The sequence below is a fragment of the Mesocricetus auratus genome, unplaced genomic scaffold (genome assembly GCF_017639785.1).
Source record: "Mesocricetus auratus isolate SY011 unplaced genomic scaffold, BCM_Maur_2.0 Super-Scaffold_100004, whole genome shotgun sequence".
Taxonomy (NCBI): Eukaryota; Metazoa; Chordata; class Mammalia; order Rodentia; family Cricetidae; genus Mesocricetus; species Mesocricetus auratus.
In genome coordinates this window covers 112,050,264-112,062,410 of record NW_024429189.1, presented here as the reverse complement: position 1 = coordinate 112,062,410, position 12,147 = coordinate 112,050,264, and the positions used below count along the sequence as shown (strand labels likewise).

The following is a 12,147-nucleotide window of genomic DNA, read 5'->3' as shown; positions in this document are numbered from 1 at the left end:
GTGAGAGAGCCTGTCTCAGTAAGAAAAAAAAGATGAAGAATAATTGCGAAAGACATCCAACATTTTCCTCTAGCCTCCACGGTGCTTGTGAACATTCATGAGCACATCCAAGTGCATACACCCATGCTCCAAAATGGAAAAATTACATGTTTACCTAAGAACTGATTTCAAATTTTTTATGATTCATTATTAGTAACTGTTTAGTTTACTTATATATCTTTTTTTTTTTTTTTTGGTTTTTCGAGACAGGGTTTCTCTGTATTGTTTTGGAGGCTATCGGTCCAGCCCAGCCTCGAACTCACAGAGATCCGCCTGCCTCTGCCTCCCGAGTGCTGGGATTAAAGGCGTGCGCCACCACCGCCCGGCTACTTATATATCTTATATGCTTATACACCCAGAGCATAAACATTTCTCAGGCAAAAAGAGATCTAGAGTAAATATAGATTGAATACTCCAGTGACTGGTATGTTTCACTAAATACAGCAGCAGGGCTGTTTTCATGTCACTGAGCTGTTTCATAAGAGATTTCCTTAGTGATTTACCAGTGGTCACCCCATACCCTCAAACTTGTGTGGGGTGAAGACCCACATAATTTGAACAACTTTCTTCAGCTGGAATCTTCACCCCTATGTCTTCAGACCTGTCTAGAGCTGTGGAAAGGCATGTTGCCCTGTCAAGTTTCAAGCTGGAAGAGTTAGGAAATGAACATTGCAGGTGCTGACCGTTACCTCTCTGTCCTCTGCTGTCCCACATCGATTAACTGTCTTTCGATCCTTGACTCCAGACTTGCATTTGAGGGAACCAACATCCAGTCCATCCAGCCTCTTTGTACCAACTAGGAAAGCATTTATCTCACACATAACAGACTGGCTTGAGGTTCAGACACCCCAGGTCCCTTGCCTGACAGGTGGAGGACACTGAGATGACATGGGTGGAGGACTGAGTACCAGCTGTCCACCATGGTCATTGATAATGCACATTTTGTTGGTTCCTTTCCTTGTCCCTCCTCTTCAGTCTTCTTCCCGAATTCTCTGTTCCTAAGTCTCTGATTCAAGTCTCCCTTTCCCTCACAGTTGGGAAAACTGGAACTTCACAGCAGACTCAACCATTCCAAGCAGAAAAACAGTAAAGCTTAATGTCCTTTAGATAACAGAGGAGTCTTCTTTCTTTAGTTCACTCACAAAAATCACAAAACATTGTTTTTTGTGTTTTGGTTTTTTGAGACAGGGAGGCTGTCCTGGAACTCGATCTGTAAACCAGGCTGGCCTCGAACTCACAGAGATCCACCTGTCTCTGCCTCCCAAGTGCTGGGATTAAAGGCATGTGCCACCAACACCCTGCAGAAATACCTTTTTAAAATCAAAGTCAAATATCTACTTGCAAACAAAAACATAATTATGATTCTATTAATGAACAGGATGGGTGGGAACCCAAGGGCTCTATTCATTTATGTTTATTAATTATTATTTTAAAGAGGCTTTAAATGTTTTATTTATTAGAGCATGTGTGTGTGTGTGTGTGTGTGTGTGTGTGTGTGTGTGTGTGTGTGTGTGTTGGGATGCATCTGCCAAGACACACATACAGAGGTCAAAAAACAACTGTGTGGAGCTGGTTCTCTCCTTCCAACTTTTCATGGCTCCCCAGGTCACTAGACCGACTGGACAAGTGCCCTTACCCTCCATGACACCTCACCAGCCTGTTTGTTATATTATATGCAAAAGACAAGCCCTAAAATTCCCTCTCACTTCCCTCTCTTCCCTCTCACTTCTCCTCCCTGGCAAACCTGCTCTCACCATGGGAGTTGAGTTGTGCAGTTCATAGAAGACCTACTCTAGATGTGGTGATAATACACCAGGACCAACGGGAAGGTTTTCCAGTTCCTTCATATAAAATGCAAGTTCCTTGAGAACAACTTAGAGAAAGGCAGCCCTCCCTCACTCTTATCTCCCCTCCCCCTGCCAGAACTACTAGGTCAGAAATGCCTGTGTGAGGCCCGGTCACCTGGTCTTCCTCAGCCCAAGAAGGACCCTCAGTCAGCTCAACTGTACAGACCATTGCATCCAGATACTTTCCTCAGATTGCCATGTGCCTGTATGAAAAGACTTCGTTTGTGTGGCCCTATCCTGTCATCATACACTTCCTATAGTCTCTGTCCTAGTTCTTCTCTGTTGCTGTGATAACACACTGACCAAAGGCAACAAGTGAAGGAAAGGGAAGAAATGATTGATAGATTACAATCCCATCATGGAGGGAAGCCGAGGCAGAGACTGAAGCAGAGACCATGGAGGAATGATGCTTACTGGTGTGTTCTCCTTCTTACCTTGCTTTCAGGAACCCAGGACCACCTGTCCAAGGGTGGTACCACCATAGTGGGCTATACCTTCCCACATCAATCACCAATTAAGAAAATGCCCCAGCAGACAAGTCCACAGGCCAGTCTGACTGAAGCAACTCCTCAATCAGTTCCTTCTTCCCAGGTGACTCCAGTTTGTGTCAAGTTGACAAAAACCAAACTAGTATAGTCTCTAATATACCAAAGGCTCAGTTACAATCCGTTTCTCCCTACCACCAAGCAGACCCCATGAATATACTACTCCAGGAGCTTCAAGTCTTAAGAACTAAGAAGCTTCAAGTACAGTGACACAAATTAGAAGGCGATTCTGCTGTCTCAGGAAGGCATGTTTGGGCAGATTCAACACCATGTACATCCCTCTATGCATTTTGTCCCAGCTATCTGAATCCCACCAGGAAAATCAGGGAGAGGTTTCCCCTGGCAGGCAGGTAGCCAAAGGCTGCAGTAAGGAAGGTGTGCCCTTGATGAATGTCTCCACAGGTGAGTAGAGAATGAGGAGGGGTCATGAGGCTCTTGGGTGTGCTAACACCAGCTACCTGGGACCTCTAATTGGGATGATCACACTAAGGCTAGCAGGTTTATTATCTCCCTCCTTTGTCTCTTGAGAAATGTAATCCTTGGGGTTTCTCAGTGCCAAATCAAAAAATGTGGACTCTTTCCTTTTGTCCCCAAACACCAGGCCTATTCTCGTTTACTTAGGAAAGTTAGAAACTTCAACTGTTATATACAGGTTTCTAATTTTTACATTTCCCACTAATTCAACTATACTTAATCATATATAACATGGATCAAATCATGAGGGAACATTAAACAAGTACAAATTGCACTCTACAAAATAATTGGCCTGTACTGGTTAAAAATAATCATCGTATTGAAAAAAAATAACAAAGGGTTAGGGAGTTATTTCTAATTTTGAAAGAGTGAAGAGGCAGGCTACTAAATACAACAAATGGCCTGCACTTCCTTTTCCATAAAGGACACTGTTGTGACTATCAATAAAATCTAATTAAGGTCTACAGATGGGAAAGTGGGATCGCAAGACTTTGATCATCATACTGCAGTAACAAGTTAGGTGGGGAAATACTCTAGTTTTTAGGAAATAAACATAAGTGGGGCATTATAACTGCAACTTACTTTCACATAATTCCAAATAAATATATAGATGGATGGATGAATTAAGGAGAAGATAAAGAGAAGATAGGTAGGTAGGTAGGTAGGTAGGCAGGCAGGCAGACAGACAGACAGACAGACAGACAGACATTAAAGAGAATGATAAACTGGGTAGTGGTGTCACATGCCTTTAATCCCAGCACTCAGGAGGCAGGGGCAAGTGGATCTCTGTGAGTTCAAGACCAGGCTGGTCTACAGAGCAAGTTCCAGGACAACCAAGGCTACACTGAGAAACCATGTCTCGAAAAACCAAAATAAGAGAGAGAGAGAGAGAGAGAGAGAGAGAGAGAGAGAGAGAGAGAGAGAGAGAGAGAGAGAGAGATAATAAAATAAATATGGAAAAACTCTGGTAGCTAAGGAATTTGTACCTCTAAGTTTTCTATAAGTGTGGAAATGTATCAGAACAACTACCAAAAGTAAAATAAAATCACTTTCTAAGTCAAATGAAATCTTCCTTGCAGCAGAACACTGATGTCTAAACTCTGGTCTCTGACATTATGGGGTGTCCAGAAATTTATATTTGCCCCTATGGGATTACCTTATCCTCTCTCAGAATCTTTGGTCTCTATTTCTAAGGACAAGTAAAAAAATCCACAGCAGTTTAGTAACCTCAGATGATGTCACAAAGGGATAACTCTGGCCCGGCACCCTCTAGAAGGGAATGCAGGAGGGAAGGACATGCCAGCTCCAGGGATGCTCAGCAAGCCAGGAGCAGCATGGTGGCTCATTCTCTCATTTCTTTCACTATGTCCCCAGGAGGATCAGTCACCAACCTCACACACCACAGAATGATTCTCTTCGTCTTGGGCCTCTATGAGTTCAGCCAGGAAGTATTCACCATAAATTTCTCTCAGAGTGTTGTCATAGTGCAAAAATATTGGCATGAGATCATCATGGTCTTCTACCCTGTGTAACAGAGAGCCTTCAGTTTAGTGTTTTATCCATACCTACTATGTCATGTCCCACCCCTATTCTAAGTGCCAGAGATACTGCAACACTCTTGGGAAATGAACTGGTACTGTCATAAGCAAAACTGTAAGACACTTCAATAACTTTAAATATTTCAAACACATTATGGCTCTTCAGATGAAGAGTGACAATAAAAAGAAGAGGAGGGAGATGGGTTATGTAGGCAGAGGGGTCAGCATTGCTGGAGAATGGGCAGAGTTAGTCAGGAACCAATGGACAGCACTTTCCAAATGTGTTGTAAGGATCACCATCTCTATGACATTATCCCACAATCCCTTTCCTTTTTTAAAGTTGTTTGAATTCACACACTCTCTCTCTCCTCTCTCCCCCCCCTCTCTCTCCCCTCTGTCTCTCTCTGTCTCTCTCTCTCTCTCCTCTTTATCTGCATGTGTGTGCATACCTTGAACTGCAGAACCATTTTGTTGTCCCTACTTACTTTATGGATTTCTGTTGAAGACATCTCTACACTTCCTATGGAAGAAGTTCTGTGAAGGTAATGAAGCCATGCTCACCATTCTGGAGACCTCCACCTTGACTTCCAGTCTTAGGACACTTTACAATGTCCTTGACACCTGCTAGTATTCAGACATCTGCACTGGCCTGTCCTTGGGGTTCTGACAGGATACACCCTCAGCTGCAGTCACTAAGAGCATTAACTGTGCATATTCACCACATTCCCTTTTAAAAGGACCTTGCCCACCTCTTCTCTTTCTTTCTCTCCCTCTGTCTGTTCCCCTCTCCCTCTTTCCTTTCTACTCTCTTCTGATGCTGCTCTGGAGATCAGTCTCCCTACCCTTTCCTTTCCCCTTTTTATGATCCCTTTCCCTAATAAAATACCCCTCTACTTTAAGAGCTTCTTTTCTTAAGTTACACCACCACCTATTTAAGGAAGTAGGAACTAGGCTTACTACTGCATGATCTCCACCACCATTTTATCTTCTAATATGTTCTCTTTGAGGCTAATACTAGCCCCATCTACTTAGGAATCCATATGAGTATAAGGCTCTGTGGTGATATATTATGTACAATTTTTTTTGGTTTTACGAGACAGGGTTTCTCTGTATTGTTTTGGAGGCTGTCGGCCCAGCCCGGCCTCGAACTCACAGAGATCCGCCTGCCTCTGTTCCCGAGTGCTGGGATTAAAGGCGTGCGCCACCAACACCCGGCTTATTTATAATTTATTAAAGCTTACCTGAGGATTCAAAAATCAAAGTCAGCCTCAAGCTATAGAGATCAGGCAGAGGTGGTACAGACTTTTAATCACAGGGCTCAGGAGACAAAAGCAGGTGGATCTCTCTGAGTTCAAAGCCATACAGGGCTACACAAGATTGAATCAGTCTAAAAGACTAACAGATCTCATGCCTTTAATCCCAGTACTAGAGAGATATAAAAGATAGGAGCAGGGACTTCATCAGGATTCTCTAGCCATGTTGAAGAAGTGAACATAGCAGTCTGGAATTGCAGTCTGAGGTTTGGTGGAGCCAGGATTGCCTTTCAAACAGCCTCCCTGTATGAAGCCCAAGGCTGGGTGCAAACTCACAATCCTCCTGCCTCTCTCGGCCTCTCGGCTTGTGCCACCAGGCCCAGCTTCCCTCTTACAGTTCACTATGACAAGGCTCAGCACCTAGGCAGAGTCCTGCGCCTATTAGGAAATAAAAGCTTTCAGTCTGAGGTTTGGTGGAGCCAGGATTGCCTTTCAGTCTGAAGTAGAGGTAAGAGCTAGTGCCCAGTTGCTTTGCTTCTCTGCTCTTCAGCTTGAAGCTTGAACCTCAATATCAGTCACTGGGTCTTTTATTTATTGTGCTACAAGGCTGCTGTGCTTCTCATTGTAATCCCAGGGGGCAGGCAGTGCCTTTCCACTGTTCAGATGCTCCCAGCGATTATAAAATGGTTTGAGATGAGAAACCTAGACCACAAAGCTGAAGCAGAGTCTCAGGATGAGAAGCCTGAGACCACGGAGCTACAGCAGACCCTCAGGATGGACTCAAGACTGCTGTCACCCAAAGCTTACAGTGCCCGTCAAAATGGCATTTTTTATGACACTCTCTTTGAAAACTGGTAGCAGGATGCGAAAACAGTTGAGAGAAGTGTCCTTGGCTCAGGGACCAACGTTCATCATTCAACCAGATGGGCCACAACTCTTCCCAACCCCACTGTAGCAAACCCCCCTGTCTGTCAAAGATGACTTTCCCAAATTAAATGTTTTCAACGAAATGATCTTTTGGAGTCTAAAGGACCTTTCCACCCAGCTCCCGGGATGAAACTTTTGCCTGTACTGATACAGGCTCAACTGCTGCTGGAATAATGTCAGGGCTAGTGTTGGCCTCAAAGAGAACATACTAGTAGATAAAACAGGGTGGTGGAGATGATAGAGTGATGAATGAAAGGTTAGAGAGGATAAATGTCGATAGCTATATCAAACATGCCAGGGGGAAAATCATGTGAATTTGGAATATTTTTTTAGTATCAGGAACACAGTATTAGAGGATCTTAGGTAAAATACAACACTAAATGTTCTCAAAAGTGTACTGAAAAGAAGAAAGGAATGGAGTCCAAGAGCCATTTATGATGTGTGTATGTGTCTGTGTGTGTACATATGTATGTGTAACTAATATATTTAAAAACCAAAGACAAGTCTCTATAAAACCTAGGAGCTGGACTGCAGATATGTGTAGACCACTTGCCTGGAATGCATAACTCCCTGGGATTATCCCCAGAACTACAATAAATAAATACATACATAATTTTTAAAAAGGTCAGAGCTGCTGGCAAGGAGGCACAGCACTTAGGTGACTGAAAAGGAAAGATCAAGAGTATGGAGCCAGCCTGGGCTACTAAACAACACTCTTGTCTCAAAACAAAACACCAGCTGAGTGTGGTGGAGCACACCTTTAATCTCCGCACTCAAGAGGAAAAGCCAAGCTTGTCTCTGTGAGTTCAGGGATAAACAAAAAAACAAACACCAACTCAGATCTCAGCGCTAAGAAGAGAGCTAGCCAAATACCAAAGGGAAAGGCATATAATATCTAGAAGATGGAACTGGATCAACATGACTTCCAGGCTCCCATGAAGAGCTGTAGTGCCACTGAGGACATAGCTCAATGAAAAACAAAACAAAACAAAGAGAAAAGAGCCTGTTTGGGGCCCTGTCATGGAGTGTCACATTTACATACTAAAGGTCCAGAGAAGCACTGTGATAATGAACACTTAACCTTGCTTATGCATTTCTCCAAACTGGTCCACAGAACACTTGATTCCCTAAACTTCGCTCCAGAGGAGCTACTGATGAGGGAAAAGGCTGTGCTGTTCATCATTCTGGGGACACCCACCATGTTGTTACCCAAGGTGTTGTTAACTGTCAACACTCTGAAAGGACAGAAGGCAGGGGTTCCTACATAAGCAGCCAAAATCTTCTTGATTTTTGCTATCACCCTGGCTCTGATGTCATCACCACTGGCAATCTCATTCCCTCACCCAGGACATCAGAGGGTTTCCCAAGCTCAAACAGGGAGCCAGAAGCAAACACCAACTGCATGTTTAAAATATGACTGCACTTCAGACACTACCCTGACACTTGTCCGCATATTTCCACGTGCATATATGATCATTTGAGAATTATCAGTGCTCTTCTGAGGCCAGGTGTGGTGAAGCTCCACCAGAAATCCATCAAAGGCCTGCTAGGTGTCCATTTGAAAAGACTAGAAGAGAAAAGAAATACAGCGTAGTGCCCAAAGCCTGAGTTAGAAAGCAGCCCTCTTTGGTCTAGACCCTGTATCTGTAACCTGTGACTGCGAAAGATGCAGTCTACTATCTCTGAACTACATCCACTATGCCATGTGACCACACCTGTGCAAGTGTAAATCAGACTAAATATTACTTAGGAGGGAAGAACCAGTAAGAATGACTGGAGAACAAAGAATCAGCAGGAGGCTGAATCTCCACCCTGACATCCCATTGGTAGCTATAACCAATGCTGTTCCATCCACCATCAGTAATCTTACAGCTCTGCTTTCCTCAGCTCCTTCATTTACTGGAAAATGTTTGCAAGCTCCTTGCTGTTTCTGGATGGGTACAAGGGCCCTTGCCTCCATCAAGTCAACAGTATGCCAACCATGTGCAAGCTGATATACATACACATTGTTTTTAGAATTCTTCTTGTTTCTGTTTATACTCAGCACTCCGATCCACTTGTCTATTCCAAATTCCAACCCTATTAACACTTCCTTCCAGCCTCTCTTCCAAAAAACTCAACATTGGGATCATCACTAGGCTATACAGTGTCTAGTAATAGTATTGATTTATTTTGAGCAAGATGTGGCATCTTAATAACCAAGGAGTAAGTTTTGAGGGACACGGAAGTTCTAAAACAGCTCTGAATTGTGGTGCAGCAGTGACAGGCAATAAGGACCAGGTCCTTTCTTTATGGTGACCTTCCCAAGGGCCTCCACTGACAGCTCTGAGGGGAAGTAACTACTCCTCCCAGGGGGTGCCTTTGGAAATCTGAACCTACTGTAGTACACTGGCCACTCCACAATCCTTAGCCTTCTGCTGCTCCCCACGGAGAAGCCCATGAAGTTGCTTCACCAACAAGACTTGGTGTCCTCATTTACAAAAGGAGTGGGGCATGAATACTGGGAGCATGCCATGAGGCGGAACAAATGACGCGCTCTAGCCTGCTCCAGTCACCCAGTGAGGCCTTACATCCTTAGCAAAAAGAACCTGGAACTCTATTCATTTCCCACTTAACCTGCAAAAAAGCTGCTGTCCACAAGAAGCTTTTTTCTGTAAAAAGAATACTTGGTGACACTGCTCAGAGAAATAATCTTCTAAGAGAATAGCCTGTGATTCCATTTTTGAGCATTTTTACAAAAAATTAATATTGTATCAACACATATTAATAGATGCTATGTTACATGATTGGAAAAATAATTTAATGTTCTTATCATTTCTAAGTGTTATGGTGGTTTGAATAAGAATATCCCTCATAGGCTCATATATTTGCATGCTTAGTCACTAGGAAATTATGCTATTTGAGAGTGATTCAGAGGTATGGCTTTGTTGAAGTAGTGTGTCACTGGGGGCAGGCTTGGAAATTACAATAAATTCACATCATGCTCAGTGTTGCTCTCTCCATCAATGCCTGTGGATCAGAATGTAGCTCTCAGCTACTCTCCAGCACCATGCCTGCCATGCCTGCTGCCATGTCCCTCACCATGATGACAATGGACTAAGCCTCTGAAACTACAAGTAAGCCCCAATTAAATGCTTTCCTTTATAAGAGTTGCAATTGTCCTGTTGTCTCTTCACAGCAATAGAACAATGCCTAAGACAAGTGGAGTCTGACAATATTCACATAAGAAAGTCCAAACTCAATTTTATTTATGCAATGAATACAAAAATATTACTCTAGGCCAGGAGTCTGAACCCAGAGTCCACACTAGAACTTGAGTCAGTATACAGCTCAATCCTCATCAGAGAAGATTCTTGTAGTAGATGGCAATTAACATAGAAACCTACAACTGGTCAATATACAAAGAACAACTGACATCAGAACGCTCAACCCCAAATGGAGTGTCTATATTACACACCCCCAGACTCAGGGATCTATGTGGAAGAGGGGGGGGGGCAGAAATACTGTAAAAACCAAAGACGGTAGGTGACTTCAAGGGAGCAGAGTTTTCCAAACACAAGGTAGATATACATACCAAGAAGATTGGGACAGTATGCATAAGACCTGTACAGATGCAAGCCAGACAAAAATCCCAGCACAGAGGAGAGGAAGTGGGTATGAAGTCCTATGTCTAGCAGAGGAGCTATCAACATTGCATTGCAGCTGGGAGAAGGAATGTCAGTTTTCTTCAGTGGAGGCCTGACACCCAGAGTAGTCAGCCAACACAAACAAGACTAAAAGAGTTTTTAAAGAAAAAAAGAGAACATGAAGTTGAGGGACAAGAGGGACAATTTGGGAGGAGAGGGATGAATATGATAAAAATAGATTATATAAAATTCTCAAAGAACAAATTTTTTTAAGTTTAAGGCTGGATATGGTTGGACACAAGTTTAACTCAAGCACAGGGTGGGGGATTGTGGGGAGTAGGCAAATATCTGTGAGTTTGAAGCCAGCCTATTCTACATAGAGGGTTGAAGGCCAGCCAACAGTGCATAGTAAGATCCTGTCTCAAAAACAAAACAAAATAAAATAGAAAATATAGTTCAAGATGATAATGTTAATAGATTTGATCATTATATCCTGAATATTTAGATACATACCTAATAAAATTGTGGCCCCCAATTTTCATGAGTATGTGTATGTGTGTGTGTGACTGTGTGTGTGTAAATGTTTCATACAATAAAGAAAAACATAGTCATAATTTTAAACAAAAAATAATACTCTGGATGTTAAAATCAGGAATAAAGATCTGGAGAGACAGAAATCGCTAAGCCTAGCCACAAGTCTGCCACAACCAATTAACAAAGTTGTCCAAAATTAGATCTTAATACCAGTTCACCTGAGGAAAAAAAAGAAGTAAACATTCAAGCCTTGGAGTTCTGAATACTGTCCCTTAAGCTCTTCTCCAAAATGGACAGAGAGGAACTTGTTCAACACACTAAGTGCATTCCTTGGGGTAATCGATAATTTAAGATCTTGCATCACCCTAAGCGCTAATGCTAACAGATGACATCAGCCTCCAAGTCTCAAATGGCATATGACAAAGCCCAGCCTCATGGCAAGAACGCCTCTGGCTAAGAACCATCCATGCAGTAAAATGTCTAAGAGCTCTCTCTCTCTCTCTCTCTCTCTCTCTCTCTCTCTCTCTCTCTCTCTCTCTCTCTCCTCTCCTCTCTCCTCTCCTCTCCCTCTCCCTCTCCCTCTCCCTCTCTCTCTGAGCACTACCTATCAGGGTCAGATGAGACCACAGCGCCATCTCAGTGCGAGGGTGGCACACTCAGCAAGCACATCCGGCCATTTGCAGGCTATCCAGCAACCCCAAGGTGATGACCTCTCTGCCCAAAGTGTGCTGTCCATCAACACAAAGGACAACAGAGACACAGTTCTCTGGGAAGTAGTGTTCCTTTTATCTTCACTCAGAATGTGACTTGGGAGGAGAAGCCATGCACTTGTTGATGTTATCAATTATAAAATACTTTAATTTCTTAGGAGAACAAAAAGTCCAACCTACAAAAACTTGTTCTCTTGGGCACTCAAATGTCCAGCAGACTCTAAAAACCAGGTCAGACAAAAATGGGACTGAGGGTCTAGGCCCTGCCCTGTATGAAATGACAGACTATGCACACCCCCATGGAGGGCCTCACCCTCTCTGGGGAAATGAGGGGATATTGGGGGGGTTGGGGGAGAGCATGGGAGGAGGGGAGGGAAACGGAGAGGGACCTGGAACTGACTTGTGAAGCAACCTTGTTTCTAATTTAAATTTAAAAATAAATACTAATTTTTTTTAAATGGGGCTGAATTCAAGTCCTAAAACTAACAGGCTGGCAAAGACACCTTACTTGGAGAATTGGGTATCTTCTAAACTTAGAGAGTGTCAAAACTAAGGATGGCCTGTGTGGCAGCTCTGACTGACTTCCAGAAAGATGGAGAGATGAAAAGACAAACTTATCCATCCTTTCACTAAGTCATTTAGCCAGGAGGCACG

At 43.2% G+C, this 12,147-nt stretch overlaps 1 protein-coding gene across 5 annotated transcripts in view; it reads right to left on the bottom strand.

Moving 5' to 3' along the window:
* The window catches only part of Cfap61 (cilia and flagella associated protein 61), a 287,339-nt gene that overhangs the window by 250,100 nt on the left and 25,092 nt on the right, over positions 1–12,147 (bottom strand). For all 5 annotated transcript variants that reach the window (XR_005877457.1, XM_040746434.1, XM_040746435.1 and 2 more), the window contains exon 7: positions 4,297–4,429. Coding sequence is in view for 4 of the 5 variants with exons in the window: in XM_040746434.1 (XP_040602368.1) it covers positions 4,297–4,429 (133 nt within the window). In the remaining variant the exon portion in view is untranslated. The remainder of the gene's footprint in view (positions 1–4,296; positions 4,430–12,147) is intronic.